The following is a 20,541-nucleotide window of genomic DNA, read 5'->3' as shown; positions in this document are numbered from 1 at the left end:
AGTTCATGCTCTTTCATATGAAAAAATCTCCCCTCTTCTGGACCAACATTGCAGGCTGATAAGTTAAACTAGGTGACCTTTCGTCAGCCGTACTAACCATGGCACTAATCAAGCCTAAGTCAACATTTGTGTCTCTATTCCTGACGATGGAACACATCCAAATGTAGTTTCTATCATCGCCTATCCATGACTGCCTACAGTTCTACAATTTCTTAGTATTTTCACATACTGTGTCAGATTTTTTTATTCAGATATTTTTTATAAATTTTTGGTTTCAGTCTGAAGTTTTAGAAAGTTGTTCGCTGCCAGAATGCTCACCTGCCCTCCTGCTCTTTCCTGCCAATGGTCCCTGCACACCGGCATCTCTCAGCTTCTTCCTGGTGAGGACGGTCATTAGAGTAGTGCTACTCTGCTCATACCATACTGGCTGAGGCCTGTCCCTTGCCTGCAGTGCCTCTCTCTGTATGTAGGGCATGTGCACCCCCTCCAGCTCCTAAAGGTCCAGCATGTGCATCTTAGTCTGTTCAGTCAATGGCTTAACTAAACCAGGGTGTTTAAGGCACCTTCTCTTGTGAGGGAGCATCTGAGCAAAGGGTATTCTAGCTAGCTATCTTCCCCCTGCCTATTTTGACCTTGTGCTGCCTGCCCTGACCTTTGGCTTGTTAACCAGACTGTATGAACTGTTTCCTGCCCTGACTTGCCTGCCCTCTGCTTTGTCCCTGACTACAAATTTGCCTGATCTCTTGGTGCTGATCACCACTGTCTCTTGACCTTTGTGGGTCATCAGTGAAGAGAGACTACTCCATGAGATTGAGGCCTGGTGGTTTCCCTACAGTAGAGTCCAGATCGCTGTACAGTGTTGAAAAGGTGAAGACAATAGGGTTGCTCTTAGGAGTAGCCCCAAGTCAATTCTTCTCTCAGTATACAATTCTTACATTAAGTAGGCTTTTAATGACAAAATACACGCTGGTACGGTTAAAGGGAACCTGTCATCATGAAAATATAAGCAATCTACAGACAGCATGTTATAGAGTTTTCCATAAGTTATAATTCAAAAATAATAAATATACCACCACAAATGTATTATATTCAAACCATATCTGTATTAATCATAATTCTAACACAATTAAACCTATCGCCAAAAAACTATTTAAAAGCATAAGCGGAGGAACTATTACAATGTCTATTCAGTAGTAACACGTTTTGCTAACATGATTACGCTGGAGGTATGAGGAAGCCTCTGCACTTGCACTTTATATATTTTGTTTAAGATACTGACATATTTTCCAGACTAGTCTTCATACTTATTATATAATGTAGCATTAATATCTTTACCATATATACAAAGGTATATACAATACTGATATGTTATTTATTTAATATATTGATTATTTATCGTAGCTGAAAGGGTATAATTAATACTAATTTAGAATATATATTGCACTATAATTATATAGAAACATAGAATGTGTCGGCAGATAAGAACCATTTGGCCCATCTAGTCTGCCCATATACTAAATACTATGGATAGCCCCTGGCCCTATCTTATATGAAGGATGGCCTTATGCCTATCCCATGCATGCTTAAACTCCTCCACTGTATTTGCAGATACCACTTCTGCAGGAAGGCTATTCCATGCATCCACTACTCTCTCAGTAAAGTAATACTTCCTGATATTACTTTTAAACCTTTGTTCCTCTAATTTAAAACTATGTCCTCTTGTAGCAGTTTTTCTTCTTTTAAATATTCTCTCCTCTTTTACCTTGTTGACTCCCTTTATGTATTTAAAAGTTGCTATCATATCCCCTCTGTCTCGTCTTTCTTCCAAGCTATACATGTTAAGGTTCTTTGATCTTTCCTGGTAAGTTTTATCCTGCAATCCATGTACCAGTTTAGTAGCTCTTCTCTGACCTCTCTCCAAAGTATCAATATCCTTCTGGAGATATGGTCTCCGGTACTGAGCACAATACTCCAAATGAGGTCTCACTAGTGCTCTGTAGAGCGGCATGAGCACCTCCCTCTTTCTACTGGTAATGCCTCTCCCTATACACCTAAGAATTCTGCTAGCATTTCCTGCTGCTCTATGACATTGTCTGCCTACTAGAGTTGAGCGAACACCTGGATGTTCGGGTTCGAGAAGTTCGGCCGAACATCCCGGAAATGTTCGGGTTCGGGATCCGAACCCGATCCGAACTTCGTCCCGAACCCGAACCCCATTGAAGTCAATGGGGACCCAAACTTTTCGGCACTAAAAAGGCTGTAAAACAGCCCAGGAAAGAGCTAGAGGGCTGCAAAAGGCAGCAACATGTAGGTAAATCCCCTGCAAACAAATGTGGATAGGGAAATGAATTAAAATAAAAATTAAATAAATAAAAATTAACCAAAATCAATTGGAGAGAGGTTCCATAGCAGAGAATCTGGCTTCCCGTCACCCACCACTGGAACAGTCCATTCTCAGATATTTAGGCCCCGGCACCCAGGCAGAGGAGAGAGGTCCCGTAACAGAGAATCTGTCTTCATGTCAGCAGAGAATTAGTCTGCATGTCATAGCAGAGAATGAGGCTTCACGTCAGCCACCACTGCAACAGTCCATTGGCATATATTTAGGCCCAGCACACACACAGGCAGAGGAGAGAGGTCCCGTAACAGAGAATCTGGCTTCATGTCAGCAGAGAATCAGTCTGCATGTCATAGCAGAGAATCAGGCTTCACGTCAGCCACCACTGCAACAGTCCATTGTCATAAATTTAGGCCCAGCACCCAGGCAGAGGAGAGAGGTCCCGTAACAGAGAATCTGGCTTCATGTCAGCAGAGAATCAGTCTTCATATCATAGCAGAGAATCAGGCTTCACGTCACCCACCACTGTAAGAGTCAATTTTCATAAATTTAGGCCCAGAACCCAGGCAGAGGAGAAAGGTCCCGTAACAGACAATCTGGCTTCATGTCAGCAGAGAATCAGTCTTCATATCATAGCAGAGAATCAGGCTTCACGTCACCCACCACTGTAAGAGTCAATTTTCATAAATTTAGGCCCAGAACCCAGGCAGAGGAGAAAGGTCCCGTAACAGACAATCTGGCTTCATGTCAGCAGAGAATCAGTCTTCATATCATAGCAGAGAATCAGGCTTCACGTCACCCACCACTGTAAGAGTCAATTTTCATAAATTTAGGCCCAGAACCCAGGCAGAGGAGAAAGGTCCCGTAACAGACAATCTGGCTTCATGTCAGCAGAGAATCAGTCTTCATATCATAGCAGAGAATCAGGCTTCACGTCACCCACCACTGTAAGAGTCAATTTTCATAAATTTAGGCCCAGAACCCAGGCAGAGGAGAAAGGTCCCGTAACAGACAATCTGGCTTCATGTCAGCAGAGAATCAGTCTTCATATCATAGCAGAGAATCAGGCTTCACGTCACCCACCACTGTAAGAGTCAATTTTCATAAATTTAGGCCCAGAACCCAGGCAGAGGAGAAAGGTCCCGTAACAGACAATCTGGCTTCATGTCAGCAGAGAATCAGTCTTCATATCATAGCATAGAATCAGGCTTCACGTCACCCACCACTGTAAGAGTCAATTTTCATAAATTTAGGCCCAGAACCCAGGTAGAGGAGAAAGGTCCCGTAACAGACAATCTGGCTTCATGACAGCAGAGAATCAGTCTGCATGTCATAGCAGAGAATCAGGCTTCACGTCAGCCACCACTGCAACAGTCCATTGTCATAAATTTAGGCCCAGCACCCAGGCAGAGGAGAGAGGTCCCGTAAAAGAGGATCTGGCTTCATGTCAGCAGAGAATCAGTCTGCATGTCATAGCAGAGAATCAGGCTTCACGTCAGCCACCACTGCAACAGTCCATTGTCATAAATTTAGGCCCAGCACCCAGGCAGAGGAGAGAGGTCCCGTAACAGAGGATCTGGCTTCATGTCAGCAGAAAATCAGTCTGCATGTCATAGCAGAGAATCAGGCTTCACGTCAGCCACCACTGCAACAGTCCATTGTCATAAATTTAGGCCCAGCACCCAGGCAGAGGAGAGAGGTCCCGTAACAGACAATCTGGCTTCATGTCAGCAGAGAATTAGTCTGCATGTCATAGCAGAGAATCAGGCTTCATGTCAGCCACCACTGCAACAGTCCATTGGCATATATTTAGGCCTAGCACACAGGCAGAGGAGAGGTTCATTCAACTTTGGGTAGCATCGCAATATAATGGTAAAATGAAAATAAAAATAGGATTGAATGAGGAAGTGCCCTGGAGTCCAATAATATATGGTTATGGGGAGGTAGTTAATGTCTAATCTGGACAAGGGACGGACAGGTCCTGTGGGATCCATGCCTGGTTCATTTTTATGAACGTCAGCTTGTCCACATTGGCTGTAGACAGGCGGCTGCGTTTGTCTGTAATGACGCCCCCTGCCGTGCTGAATACACGTTCAGACAAAACGCTGGCTGCCGGGCAGGCCAGCACCTCCAAGGCATAAAAGGCTAGCTCTGGCCACGTGGACAATTTAGAGACCCAGAAGTTGAATGGGGCCGAACCATCAGTCAGTACGTGGAGGGGTGTGCACACGTACTGTTCCACCATGTTAGTGAAATGTTGCCTCCTGCTAACACGTTGCGTATCAGGTGGTGGTGCAGTTAGCTGTGGCGTGTTGACAAAAGTTTTCCACATCTCTGCCATGCTAACCCTGCCCTCAGAGGAGCTGGCCGTGACACAGCTGCCTTGGCGACCTCTTGCTCCTCCTCTGCCTTGGCCTTGGGCTTCCACTTGTTCCCCTGTGACATTTGGGAATGCTCTCAGTAGCGCGTCTACCAACGTGCGCTTGTACTCGCGCATCTTCCTATCACGCTCCAGTGCAGGAAGTAAGGTGGGCACATTGTCTTTGTAGCGTGGATCCAGCAGGGTGGCAACCCAGTAGTCCGCACAGGTTAAAATGTGGGCAACTCTGCTGTCGTTGCGCAGGCACTGCAGCATGTAGTCGCTCATGTGTGCCAGGCTGCCCAGGGGTAAGGACAAGCTGTCCTCTGTGGGAGGCGTATCGTCATCGTCCTGCCTTTCCCCCCAGCCACGCACCAGTGATGGACCCGAGCTGCGTTGGGTGCCACCCCGCTGTGACCATGCTTCATCCTCATCCTCCTCCACCTCCTCCTCATCCTCGTCCTCCTCGTCCTCCAGTAGTGGGCCCTGGCTGGCCACATTTGTACCTGGCCTCTGCTGTTGCAAAAAACCTCCCTCTGAGTCACTTCGAAGAGACTGGCCTGAAAGTGCTAAAAATGACCCCTCTTCCTCATCCTCCTCCTCCTCCTCCTGGGCCACCTCCTGTTCCATCATCGCCCTAAGTGTTTTCTCAAGGAGACATAGAAGTGGTATTGTAACGCTGATAACGGTGTCATCGCCACTGGCCATGTTGGTGGAGTACTCGAAACAGCGCAACAGGGCACACAGGTCTCGCATGGAGGCCCAGTCATTGGTGGTGAAGTGGTGCTGTTCTGTAGTGCGACTGACCCGTGCGTGCTGCAGCTGAAACTCCACTATGGCCTGCTGCTGCTCGCACAGTCTGTCCAGCATGTGCAAGGTGGAGTTCCACCTGGTGGGCACGTCGCATATGAGGCGGTGAGCGGGAAGGCCGAAGTTACGCTGTAGCGCAGACAGGCGAGCAGCGGCAGGATGTGAACGCCGGAAGCGCGAACAGACGGCCCGCACTTTATGCAGCAGCTCTGACATGTCGGGGTAGTTGTGAATGAACTTCTGCACCACCAAATTCAGCACATGCGCCAAGCAAGGGATGTGCGTCAAATTGGCTAGTCCCAGAGCTGCAACGAGATTTCGCCCATTATCACACACCACCAGGCCGGGCTTGAGGCTCACCGGCAGCAACCACTCGTCGGTCTGTTGTTCAATACCCCGCCACAACTCCTGTGCGGTGTGGGGCCTGTCCCCCAAACATATGAGTTTCAGAATGGCCTGCTGACGTTTACCCCGGGCTGTGCTGAAGTTGGTGGTGAAGGTGTGTGGCTGACTGGATGAGCAGGTGGAAGAAGAGGAGGAGGAAGCCGAGAAGGAGGAGGTGGCAACAGGAGGCAAAGAATGTTGCCCTGCGATCCTTGGCGGCGGCAGGACGTGCGCCAAACAGCTCTCCGCCTGGGGCCCAGCTGCCACTACATTTACCCAGTGTGCAGTTAGGGAGATATAGCGTCCCTGGCCGTGCTTACTGGTCCACGTATCTGTGGTTAGGTGGACCTTGCTACAGATGGCGTTGCGCAGTGCACACTTGATTTTATCGGATACTTGGTTGTGCAGGGAAGGCACGGCTCTCTTGGAGAAGTAGTGCCGGCTGGGAACAACATACTGTGGGACAGCAAGCGACATGAGCTGTTTGAAGCTGTCTGTGTCCACCAGCCTAAATGACAGCATTTCATAGGCCAGTAGTTTAGAAATGCTGGCATTCAGGGCCAGGGATCGAGGGTGGCTAGGTGGGAATTTACGCTTTCTATCAAATGTTTGTGAGATGGAGAGCTGAACGCTGGCGTGTGACATGGTTGAGACGCTTGGTGACGGAGGTGGTGGTGGTGGTGTTGGTGGTACATCCCCTGTTTGCTGGGCGGCAGGTGCCAACGTTCCTCCAGAGGCGGAGGAAGAGGCCGAGGCGGCAGCAGCAGAATAGGCCGAGGCGGCAGCAGCAGAAGAGGTAGCAGGGGGAGCCTGAGTGACTTCCTTGGTTTTAAGGTGTTTACTCCACTGCAGTTCATGCTTTGCATGCAGGTGCCTGGTCATGCAGGTTGTGCTCAGGTTCAGAACGTTAATGCCTCGCTTCAGGCTCTGATGGCACAGCGTGCAAACCACTCGGGTCTTGTCGTCAGCACATTGTTTGAAGAAGTGCCATGCCAGGGAACTCCTTGAAGCTGCCTTTGGGGTGCTCGGTCCCAGATGGCGGCGGTCAGTAGCAGGCGGAGTCTCTTGGCGGCGGGTGTTCTGCTTTTGCCCACTGCTCCCTCTTTTGCTACGCTGTTGGCTCGGTCTCACCACTGCCTCTTCCTCCGAACTGTGAAAGTCAGTGGCACGACCTTCATTCCATGTGGGGTCTAGGACCTCATCGTCCCCTGCATCGTCTTCCACCCAGTCTTGATCCCTGACCTCCTGTTCAGTCTGCACACTGCAGAAAGACGCAGCAGTTGGCACCTGTGTTTCGTCATCATCAGAGACATGCTGAGGTGGTATTCCCATGTCCTCATCATCAGGAAACATAAGTGGTTGTGCGTCAGTGCATTCTATGTCTTTCACCGCTGGGGAAGGGCTAGGTGGATGCCCTTGGGAAACCCTGCCAGCGGAGTCTTCAAACAGCATAAGAGACTGCTGCATAACTTGAGGCTGAGACAGTTTCCCTGGTATGCATGGGGGTGATGTGACAGACTGATGGGGTTGGTTTTCAGGCGCCATCTGTGCGCTTTCTGCAGAAGACTGGGTGGGAGATAATGTGAACGTGCTGGATCCACTGTCGGCCACCCAATTGACTAATGCCTGTACCTGCTCAGGCCTTACCATCCTTAGAACGGCATTGGGCCCCACCATATATCGCTGTAAATTCTGGCGGCTACTGGGACCTGAGGTAGTTGGTACACTAGGACGTGTGGATGTGGCAGAACGGCCACGTCCTCTCCCAGCACCAGAGGGTCCACTAACACCACCATGACCATGTCCACGTCCGCGTCCCTTACTAGATGTTTTTCTCATTGTTATGGTTCACCACAACAACAAATATATTATTTGGCCCAATGTATTGTATTCAAATTCAGCGGGATATAAATTTGAGGCCTAGTATTTAGGCGCTGGGTGACCGGTATGGATTTAGTGACAGAATTAGACTTGGAAATGCACAGAAGCGTGTGTGTGAAGTTATTCTGAATGACCCAATGTGCACCTTGAATATTATATACCCTTTTTGGGATAGATTTCAAATAGCTCTGATATAGCAGGAACCACTAAATTATGAAATTGCTAAATTGGGAATTGTACTTCAACCCAGAACAAAAAATGTGCTTTGACGGGCACTAAATAACTTTCCCAGCTACAACAGGACAGCGGTAACGAGAGATTTAGAGGGATTTAAATTTGAGGCCTAGTATTTAGGCGCTGGGTGACAGGTATGGGTTTAGTGACAGAATTAGACTTGGAAATACACAGTAGCGGGTGTGTGTGAAGTTATTCTGAATGACCCAATGTGCACCTTCAATATTATATACCCTTTTTGGGATAGATTTCAAATAGCTCTGATATAGCAGGAACCACTAAATTATGAAATTGCTAAATTGGGAATTGTACTTCAACCCAGAACAAAAAATGTGCTTTGACGGACACTAAATATCTTGCCCAGCAACAACAGTACAGCGGTAACGAGAGATTTAGCGGGATATAAATTTGAGGCCTAGTATTTAGGCGCTGGGTCACCGGTATGGATTTAGTGACAGAATTAGACTTGGAAATGCACAGAAGCGTGTGTGTGAAGTTATTCTGAATGACCCTATGTGCACCTTCAATATTATATACCCTTTTAGGGATAGATTTCAAATAGCTCTGATATAGCAGAAACCACTAAATTATGAAATTGCTAAATTGGGAATTGTACTTCAACCCAGAACAAAAAATGTGCTTTGACGGACACTAAATATCTTGCCCAGCAACAACAGTACAGCGGTGGGTAACGAGAGATTTAGAGGGATTTAAATTTGAGGCCTAGTATTTAGGCGCTGGGTCACCGGTATGGATTTAGTGACAGAATTAGACTTGGAAATGCACAGAAGCGTGTGTGTGAAGTTATTCTGAATGACCCTATGTGCACCTTCAATATTATATACCCTTTTAGGGATAGATTTCAAATAGCTCTGATATAGCAGAAACCACTAAATTATGAAATTGCTAAATTGGGAATTGTACTTCAACCCAGAACAAAAAATGTGCTTTGACGGACACTAAATATCTTGCCCAGCAACAACAGTACAGCGGTGGGTAACGAGAGATTTAGAGGGATTTAAATTTGAGGCCTAGTATTTAGGCGCTGGGTCACCGGTATGGATTTAGTGACAGAATTAGACTTGGAAATGCACAGAAGCGTGTGTGTGAAGTTATTCTGAATGACCCTATGTGCACCTTCAATATTATATACCCTTTTAGGGATAGATTTCAAATAGCTCTGATATAGCAGAAACCACTAAATTATGAAATTGCTAAATTGGGAATTGTACTTCAACCCAGAACAAAAAATGTGCTTTGACGGACACTAAATATCTTGCCCAGCAACAACAGTACAGCGGTGGGTAACGAGAGATTTAGAGGGATTTAAATTTGAGGCCTAGTATTTAGGCGCTGGGTCACCGGTATGGATTTAGTGACAGAATTAGACTTGGAAATGCACAGAAGCGTGTGTGTGAAGTTATTCTGAATGACCCTATGTGCACCTTCAATATTATATACCCTTTTAGGGATAGATTTCAAATAGCTCTGATATAGCAGAAACCACTAAATTATGAAATTGCTAAATTGGGAATTGTACTTCAACCCAGAACAAAAAATGTGCTTTGACGGACACTAAATATCTTGCCCAGCAACAACAGTACAGCGGTGGGTAACGAGAGATTTAGAGGGATTTAAATTTGAGGCCTAGTATTTAGGCGCTGGGTCACCGGTATGGATTTAGTGACAGAATTAGACTTGGAAATACACAGTAGCGGGTGTGTGTGAAGTTATTCTGAATGACCCAATGTGCACCTTCAATATTATATACCCTTTTAGGGATAGATTTCAAATAGCTCTGATATAGCAGAAACCACTAAATTATGAAATTGCTAAATTGGGAATTGTACTTCAACCCAGAACAAAAAATGTGCTTTGACGGACACTAAATATCTTGCCCAGCAACAACAGTACAGCGGTAACGAGAGATTTAGAGGGATTTAAATTTGAGGCCTAGTATTTAGGCGCTGGGTGACAGGTATGGGTTTAGTGACAGAATTAGACTTGGAAATACACAGTAGCGGGTGTGTGTGAAGTTATTCTGAATGACCCAATGTGCACCTTCAATATTATATACCCTTTTTGGGATAGATTTCAAATAGCTCTGATATAGCAGGAACCACTAAATTATGAAATTGCTAAATTGGGAATTGTATTTCAACCCAGAACAAGAAATGTGCTTGAACGGACACTAAATAACTCGCCCAGCTACAGCACTAGGGACAGATTTAGCTGGATATAAATTTGAGGCCTAGTATTTAGGCGCTGGGTGACCGGTATGGATTTAGTGACAGAATTAGACTGGGATATGGCCAAAAAATAAACAGACTATTGCTGGTTAAATGCACTTGGTGTGACAGCTTCACCCTGATGTAGGCTTTAGCCAAAAACAACCACACCATTGAGGGTTAAATGCACTTGGTGACAGGCGCAGCTTGCCCCTGATTTTGTATATGGCCAAAAAATGAACAGACTATTGCTGGTTAAATGCACTTGGTGTGACAGCTTCACCCTGATGTAGGCTTTAGCCAAAAAACAACCACACCATTGAGGGTTAAATGCACTTGGTGACAGGCGCAGCTTGCCCCTGATTTTGTATATGGCCAAAAAATGAACAGACTATTGCTGGTTAAATGCACTTGGTGTCACAGCTTCACCCTGATGTAGGCTTTAGCCAAAAAACAACCACACCATTGAGGGTTAAATGCACTTGGTGACAGGCGCAGCTTGCCCCTGATTTTGTATATGGCCAAAAAATGAACAGACTATTGCTGGTTAAATGCACTTGGTGTGACAGCTTCACCCTGATGTAGGCTTTAGCCAAAAAACAACCACACCATTGAGGGTTAAATGCACTTGGTCGCAGCTTGTGCTGGCGCACCACAAGACACAAAATGGCCGCCGATCACCCCAGAAAAATGAGACTGACAAACGGTCTGTGCAGCCTAAAAACAGTGAGCAATTGAGGATCAGCAGCTCAATGATCCACAGCTGCAGATCGATCAGTTAATCAAGTCCTTTGGAGGAGTTAATCTGCCTAATCTCGCCCTACTGTCGCAGCCGCAACCTCTCCCTACGCTAATCAGAGCAGAGTGACGGGCGGCGCTATGTGACTCCAGCTTAAATAGAGGCTGGGTCACATGGTGCTCTGGCCAATCACAGCCATGCCAATAGTAGGCATGGCTGTGATGGCCTCTTGGGGCAAGTAGTATGACGCTTGTTGATTGGCTGCTTTGCAGCCTTTCAAAAAGCGCCAAGAAAGCGTCACAAAAGCGCGAAGAAAGCGACGAACACCGAACCCGAACCCGGACTTTTACGAAAATGTCCGGGTTCGGGTCCGTGTCACGGACACCCCAAAATTCGGTACGAACCCGAACTATACAGTTCGAGTTCGCTCATCCCTACTGCCTACCTTTAAGTCTTCTGAAATAATGACCAAAAAGACACACCTTACTATCGAGGCCTTCTGCAATTTCGCTGATAAAGTTATTAAACAATATGGGTCCCAGAACAGATCCCTGAGGTACCCCACTGGTAACAAGACCTTGGTCTGAATATACTCCATTGACTACAACCCTCTGTTGTCTGTCCCTCAGCCACTGCCTAATCCATTCAACAATATGGGAGTCCAAGCCCAAAGACTGCAATTTATTGATAAGCCTTCTACGTGGGACAGTATCAAAAGCCTTACTAAAGTCTAGATAAGCGATGTCTACTGTACCTCCTCCATCTATTATTTTAGTCACCCAATCAAAAAAATCAATAAGATTAGTTTGACATGATCTCCCTGAAGTAAACCCATGCTGTTTTTCACCTTTTAATCCATGGGATTTTAGATGTTCCACAATCCTCTCCTTAAGTATGGTTTCCATTAATTTCCCCACTATTGATGTCAGGCTTACTGGCCTATAGTTGCCCGATTCTTCCCTACTACCTTTCTTGTTAATGGGCACAACATTTGCCAATTTCTAATCTTCTGGAACGACCTCTGTTGCCAGTGATTGGTTAAATAAATCTGTTTATGGTTTTGCTAATTCACCGCTGAGCTCTTTTAATATCTTTGGGTGTATCCCATCAGGCCCCTGTGACTTATTTGTATTATTTTAGACAGCTGACTTAGAACCTCTTCCTCTGTAAAGACACATGCATCAAAAGATTCATTAGTCTTCTTTCCTAACTGAGGTCCTTTTCCTTCATTTTCCTTTGTAAAAACTGAACAGAAGTATTCATTGAGGCAGTCAGCTAGTTCTTTATCTTCTTCCATATACCTTCCTTCTTTTGTTTTTCATTTGGTAATTCCTTGTTTTAGTTTCCTTTTTTCATTTATGTATCTGAAGAATGCCTTATCGCCTTTTTCCCTGACTGAGCTAATTTCTCTTCTGCCTGTGCTTTAGAAGCTCTTATAACTTGTTTGGCCTCTCTCTGCCTAATCTTATTTTGCCTGTCATCCTCGTTTTTTTTATATATATTATTCCTAAATGCTAGCTTTTTGTTTTTAATGATTTTGGCCACTTCTGCTGAGTGCCACAGTGGTCTCTTCCTTTTTTTGCTTTTACTGACAAGCCTAATGCAATTTTCTGTTGTTGCCTTCAATAGTGCCACTTTTAAGTAGTCCCATTTCTCCTGGACTCCAATTAAACTGTTCCAATCTTATAGGGACTCGTATACCACTAATCTAATTTTAGAAAAGTCTGTTTTTCTAAAATCTAAAACGTTTGTTTTTGTGTGGTATTTGCAGCTACCACTTCTGCAGGAAGGCTATTCCATGCATCCACTACTCTCTCAGTAAACTGTACTTACAGTAAACCACACTGACTGGTGATCACTAGATATACTTGCACTTTAATATTCTGACTTAGTATATATAAGGGCCTATGCTGTGTCAGTATTATGATTAATAAAGATATGGATTGAATCTAATAAAATTGTTATGGTATATTTATTATTTGTAATTAGAAAAATATATCAAGAAATATATAGGTGTTTAAATTACACCTTTTACTGATTCTCTTCCTATTTAGCTATATATCTCAACTTTCTCAGTTCCTCCTGCTCTATAGGACGCTGCCTGCAGATTGCACAGGATTTTATGGTGACGGGTTACCTTTAAGAAATAATCAGGAATGCACAGTACATTCATCTAGATGAGCAGGTTTCTGATTCAAGGCTTTTGTGCTCATCCCACAATATAATATTATGGCGCATGTAGCATATAAGATTGGCTCAATGCTGCAATGCTTTTCATGTAAATCTGCTAATACTTCTTTACTGTAGCTTTCCAATAAACTACGACATGAATTATAAATTATGTATACATAATTTATGTGTACTTGTCCTCAGTAACCTCTAGTGAGCCATTTAAAGATTCCTCTAGAAGCATGACTATGTGTTTGTGGATAAGACGTGCAGCCTGCTGCTGATAGTCAGGATGCTAGTTCATTATCCGACTTTAGCATGATGACAACTGCAACTATTAAGCAATTGACACCCCTAGTCCGAAACCTCTAAAGCAATCTACTCCTTTTCCCTGAACTCACCTCAGCAAGTGAAGAACTACTTCATGGTTTTGTGTAGTTATAAACAGTACAAAATAGAACAGGAAATCTTAAGCAGCCTACTATCCAGATGACTTCTTCTTTCTGATATCTTGTTTCTTATTTATGGTTTTCAAGAATAAAAAGTGAGCTCACTTTAAAGGGGTTTCCAACCAGTACAATATAATTTTTGAAGACTTAAAATGCTTTAAGACATTTTTAAAAAGTCACGCTCTCCTCATCAATCCCCTCCATTCTCATTCTGATGCTTTCTGGGTCCTTCACAGGTGTCTACTTACTGGTCCCCCTTGACACAACTTATCACTGGCCACAGCAGTGACCTATGTAGAGAGAGACCAGGCAGTGGAGAGCAGCAGCGGACTAGGGAAGCGACAGAGCTGTTCATATCCAGACAGGTTGCCTGCTCATTAAAGGATTAGATTAGATTATATTCATATAGATATATGTCTATGGAGAGGGGAGGGTAAAGAAAAAGTGAATGGGCTGTGAGAGATAGACCGAGGCAGAGAGACTGCTCCTGGCAATTTTCTGTTTTATTCACTGCTGGTTTTTCATCTAAATGCATGGGGAAATTCATGTCAGAGCAAGAATATAACATACAGTAATTACGAGGATGCTACAAAGTATACTATAGAGTTACTACAGAGAGATCATGGACATCATTTCATCTCCTAAAACAATTACATTTTTTAGGGAATGGACCTATGTTTTTACTTATTTGCTGGTCTGGGAGATAAACTGTATATTAATTTTTATTTTACAAGACAGTGTTCACCCTTGGTCAATCTATTTTGTGCCCTGTCACCATATATGCTTTCTGGTCTCAGCATAGATGTGTATATTCTACCAATGTAAAGAAAAATCTACTTTCAGATTTACAATATGCACACTTAAAGGGGTTATCCCACGAAGAATATTCTAAATTTTTACAACCAGCACCTGTATCTGAATACTTTTCTAATTGCATGTAATTAAAAATTTAGTATAGCCATTGAGCTATTCAATAAAATGTATATCACCATCTGCCATTTGCTCTTTTTCTAAATTCTCCAGCTCACTGAGTTTAACATACATGCACAGTTCCATCCTTCGACTGCCACCAGCTGCAGCAGAAAGGACACACACCCTGAGCTGCCATCTTGAAATAAATCTAGCACAGTAATTACAGCAATGAATGGACAGATATCTGAATCCATGTGAGGTACTGAGCTCGTTCTAAGTTTGTTAAAAAGAGGCTGTCCTGTGTTATATGATACTGGATTTCATTTTTTACATTATGGGATAACCTTTAATAACAATTGGATGTTTAATACCATAGCAGGCCATTAATTAATAGCAGACTATGGACAATGATGTGGCAATTTTACTGTGAGACTTTCCAGCTAGACGTGCAATTTCTGAAAACTAGAGAGGTCTGTTCTGGGAACACATCCAGAAAATGCAATGAGGGCAAGCATCTTTATCTTCACAAGTTAGATGTATTTAACCAAAGCAAAACTTGCTGAACGTGCATCTTCTAAACAGCCAAGCTGTCTGATTCTTTCATGTCTGACAATCTCCGTCTACTGAGAAGGTCATTGACTCACAATGTTACAACATGTACTTATGGGTACCTACCTGAATGGCATCCTAACATTCATAAGCTCAGCATATCTTCCTAGAACCTCCCATGGTGCGTGAAGTTTTACAAACATGATGTCGCTGTTGGTTATAGATGACTGTAATGAGACAACAGCAGGAATTATGAATGCGTGAAGTCCCCAAAATACATGAAAATGATTTTTTCTGCTACATTAGTCATTGCACTTCTGCTATATTAAACACAAATCCATATTTGTATCTTATCATGCTTTATTTAAACCCATATTTTTATGGTTACATTTATATTACTGTACATATATCAGCTTGTATTTTGTGTGTATTCAAAGATTATCCACATGTTGTTGAGTTGTCTTGTCATCCCAATCCGTGATTACTAATAAATCTTAAAACTTTGTAAAATAAATTACCTCTAACACAAAGTGGGACATTTATGAAGACGGGTAATTTAGACTCTGGTCTTCGCCCCTTGTGTGCTGGCGGTACATCTGCCTAAGTTATGTAGAGGTGCCAGCCTCTATATAATTTAGGCAGACTTTACACTTGTCTAAATCTAAGCCAGCTTCCTTGCTGTCATAGATTTAGACAATTTTCTACGTCTAAAAGAGACATAGAAAATGATAAATGAGAGGGGCCAGCCCCCCTTTTCCACGTCCATGCCACACCTCCTTTTATAGACCTGCTGTGATTGTCGAAAAAGGGGGAAAAGTCACAGAGTGAGCCGCAAATAACCACTGTGCCACAATCTGCAACAGATATATGCCAAAAAGTGGTGTATATCTGTTCGTAAATGACCCCCAAACTTTGTGGTTTATTTGATCATGTGTGGTGCATGCAATATGTTGGCTGCTACTGCTATTAGAAAATGTTTGCAGTTGGTGGAACGATAATCTCGTGCATGTGTTGTTACTGTGAGTAGCAGTGCACAAAGAATGCCACGTCATACCTCACAGAATAGACATTTTGTGTCTCCCACTCCCACACCACCTCCTCGTCTCATTCCCTCTCTGTTGGTATCCCACAAGGCTCTGTCCTAGGACCCCTGCTCTTCTCTATCTACACTTTTGGCCTGAGACAGCTCATAGAGTCCCATGGCTTTCAGTATCACTCTTATGCTGACGACATACAAATCTACCTCTCTGGTCCAGACATCACCACCTTACTATCAAGAATCCCACAATGTCTATCTTCTATATCATCCTTCTTCGCCTTTCGCTTTCTAAAACTTAACATGGATAAAAAAGAATTCATCATCTTTCCCCCATCTTGCTCAATCCCCCCCAACATACCTATCTATCACGATCAATGGCTGCACACTATCCCCGGCCAAGTCCGCTGCATTGGAGTGACCTTGGATTCTGCCCTTTCCTTCCGACCACACATCCAAGCCCTTTCCACCACCTGCCTCCTCCAACTCAAAAACATCTCCCGCATCTGCGCTTTCCTTAACATTGAATCTGCGAAAATGCTTGTACATGCCCTCATCATCTCCCGCCTATACTACTGCAACACTCTCCTCTGTGGCCTTCCATCTAGCACTCTCGCACCCCTCCAATCTATCCTCAACTCCGCTGCCCAACTAATCCACCTCTCACCCTATTACTCCTCTGCCTCTCCCCTCTGCCAGTCCCTTCACTGGCTCCCCATTGCCCAGCAAATTCACTTCAAAGTACTAACAAACACATACAAGGCCGTCCATAACCTGTCCCCTCCCTACATTTCTGAGCTACTTTCCCGATACATCCCCACACGCACTCTCCGATCCTCACAAGACCTCCTTCTCTCCTCTCCTCTTATCACATCTTCCCACAATCGCCTCCAAGATTTCTCCCACACATCCCCCATACTCTGGAACTCGATACCCCAACATATCAGACTCTCACCTACAGTGGAATCCTTCAAAAGAAACCTGAAAACCCACCTCTTCAGACAAGCCTACAACCAGTGACCCTGCTGCCTCTATACCGCCATGACCAGCTAGCTTTACCCTCACCTACCGTGTCCTTCTCCCATACCATGTAGATTGTAAGCCCTCACGGGCAGGGCCCTCTCTCCTTCTGTACCAGTTTGTAACTTGTCTTGTTTATGATTAGTGCAATTGTCTGTATTATGTACTGTATGCATACCTCTTCTCATATGTACAGCGCTATGGAATGAATGGCACTTTAATAATAAATAATAATAATTATAATTATAATAATAAGAAAGAAATGATCTGACTAGTCAAATGAATCAGAGATTGTACACGCGTTGTAAAATTCATGCATGCATGCTTGCAAATTCATTGAATCGATTTGCTTAAATATCATAATGCATAGGCCGATCACTCGCAGTAAATGCACATGCACGTAAGGCTGTGCGAGATGTTTGGCCATATTAATCAGCCGTCAGAGAGCGTAGTGAGCTGCGGGGACACTCCTAAAAAAGTGAAAATTCACTCGATTTTTAGGAATCGAGTTGTTCATCACTAGGTGGAATGTATTCTTCTCTTATCTCATCATTGCTGCAAGCTCATGAGCAGGAAAGCATTTTGGATTTTTATTCTGAACACGTGTGTACCAAAAGGTATGAACAGGCGTCAAGACTTTATTTTTCATTATAAATTCCTGTTGCTTTATGTTCTCTCTAGTTGGCTGTAGAGGGTTAATGTGTCAACATTATGATGTAACGATTTCAATTGTATATGTCTGTGTATGTATTTTAAATTGGTTTATAGAAGTATTTATAAGCTATGACTAAGGTCATAGAGAGGCCTGAAATGCGTAACCAATAGTCCCTTCTTGTCACTTACGGATTTTATAAGGATTTCTAATAAAGTCTAAGGGTACTTTCACACTAGCGTTAGTCTTTTCCAGTACTGAGTTCCGTCACAGCGGCTCAAAACCGGAAAAAAACGCTTCAGTTTTATCCTAATGCATTCTGAATGGAAAGCAATCCATTCAGTATGCATCAGGATGTCTTCCGTTCAGTCCCTCTTACAGTATTTGGCCAGATAAAATACAGCCGGAATGCCGGATCCGGCATAATTTCTATAAAAAAATATATTAATGCCGGATCCGGTACCAAGTGTTCCGGAAAACTGGACCCGGTCTCCCGGTCTGCGCATGTGCAGACATTTAAAAATGCAAGAAAATAAATACCGGATCCGTTTTTCCAGATGACACCGGAGAGTATCCGGAATTTCAATGCATTTGTCAGACGGATCCGCATCTGGATCCATCTACAAATGATATCTGTTTGCATACGGATTTCCAGAATCCGGCAGGCAGTTCCAGCAACAGAACTGCCTGCCGGATCCTCACAGCGCGTGAAAGTGCCCTAAAGCATTTTATTTCATGGGATGCTGGATTTTCCTTTTTCGTTTTTCTATTCAAAGATCATCTCCTATTAAAACACTTCTTAGATAACATTCATGTACCAAACTGACAGCGCAGAACATATAAGACATGATATGCACATTGTGCTTGCCGGCTAAATCAGTAAAGTGACAAGTCATTATCTGATACACAGCTTCTCACAAAGCGAGCCGAAGCTAAAGTGATCCTATATTTCATGTGGGGCAGATTTATTAATAACAGTGCTTAGACATATTCTCCTGCTATGTAATCGATGTCATTCATTTAAGCTATTTTTATTAATAGTGTTGTATAGCTCAGAATAACACACTTTTATTACAATGTAACAACTGTATTATTTTCTGTTATAAAACAGACATCAGATCTGCACCAGAAATATCTGCAAAAAGATTAAGGTGCTGTCATACACCATTTTTTTTGGTGGTATTTTTCTGCACTTTTGCATTGTTTATTTTTGCACCTACATGTTTGGAACTTTTTTGCAGTAAAAATGCCAGCTCCACATGTTAGCTAAAAGTCTATGGGCAATATAAAATATATGGTGTTTTTATCCATTAGGTGGTGTTTTTTGTCTTTCTTGCTTCTATAAGGAAAAACGCCATGAAGAAAGCCCTCTTGGTAAGATGAACTGTTTGCAAAAAAAAAGGTCAGTAAAGAGCCACAAAAAATACCCAAGTGGCAAAAAAAGCTTTGCACTTTTTCTGCCTTTTTGGTAAAAAGAAATGTAAAAGCTAAATTCAGTTGTGTAAGGAAGGACCCTAATGGTGGAGCCTGTTGATTTCTATGAGATTCAGACTGATTCCAATGTGTTTCAGTCTTAATCATTTTTATCATGATTCCTTTTCAATACAATACATAACAATCTGTTATGGAAGTTCAATGAGTAAAGTATTGAAAGCAACGTGATGTTAATTTATATCGATAGCTTTAAGAAATGTATGAATGCACAGCATGGATACGCTGTGGATTTGCTGTTGTGTATTTGCAAGAGCTACAGTAAATTCACAGTATATTCCAATACCAGCAAAACAGATGAGACTTTAGCAAATTTTCTCCTCATACAAAAACATCTGAGGAACAAATTTCAAGAGAAAAATAGAGTCTCTGTGTAAGATACTTGTCCCCTCGAGCGCTGCAAATCCAAAGACAATGTGGGTAAAAAAGTCAGCCAAATATAAAAATAGAAAAAGGATTGCGCTGCAGGAGAATAATCTTCTCTGTATATTTCAGTTCTCTTTGTTTTAACTTCGAAAAAAGTCTTCAACTAATGGGACCACATGGTGAAGTACGTACCAATAAGTCAGATAACATTTTTTTAATATACTCACAAAAGTACAGGTATAAAACGTATTAAAAACAATCTGTACAGATTGTATCTGACTTATTGGTACGTACTTCACCATTCTTGCGACCTCCTTCCTTTGAGATCCTTGGAAGTAGGAGTCCGGTGTTATCCTGTTTAAGCGGCTTCTGACCTGTTAGACCGGTTTTTGGATTAAGATCGCCTGAACTGACGGCTCCAGACTTATGCTTGCTTCATCGACTGAGCCCTTTTTAGAAGACACCAATGAGATCTCTATCCTCGCGCTTTACAAGTGGAGTCTTGTGAGTATAATTTGTTCACAAGGCGTGTTAGGTGTTGTAACATACTACACCATAGTGCTCTTCTTTGCTACAGAGTTTCGATAGAAGACATCATTAAGACCCTATCCACGCGTTCACAAGTGGAGTTTTGTGAGTATACCTTATTCACAAGGCGCGAATAGGTGTTTGGAGCTCACTACACCATAGTGCGTTTTTTCATCACATTACAGGTTTCCATACCACTGTTGAGATTTGATGTGTGCATGTGGTCCCATTAGTTGAAGACTTTTTTCGAAGTTAAAACAAAGAGAACTGAAATATACAGAGAAGATTCTTCTCCTGCAGCGCAATCCTTTTTCTATTTTTATTTTTGAAGAACAAATTTACTTGCAGGACACAATGTAAAAATCTTGGACAACCCATTTAAAATTTGATTTTCTG

General features: G+C 43.2%; 1 protein-coding gene across 1 annotated transcript in view; it reads right to left on the bottom strand.

Annotated features, from left to right (window-relative positions):
• ANO4 (anoctamin 4) overlaps positions 1–20,541 on the bottom strand; it is a 426,239-nt gene that overhangs the window by 166,434 nt on the left and 239,264 nt on the right. Inside the window, exon 7 of the mRNA XM_044277391.1 lies at positions 15,179–15,279. Coding sequence (XP_044133326.1) covers positions 15,179–15,279 — 101 coding nt within the window. The remainder of the gene's footprint in view (positions 1–15,178; positions 15,280–20,541) is intronic.

The sequence above is a fragment of the Bufo gargarizans genome, chromosome 2 (assembly GCF_014858855.1).
Source record: "Bufo gargarizans isolate SCDJY-AF-19 chromosome 2, ASM1485885v1, whole genome shotgun sequence".
NCBI lineage: Eukaryota > Metazoa > Chordata > Amphibia > Anura > Bufonidae > Bufo > Bufo gargarizans.
This window is presented reverse-complemented; position numbering and strand designations above follow the sequence as displayed.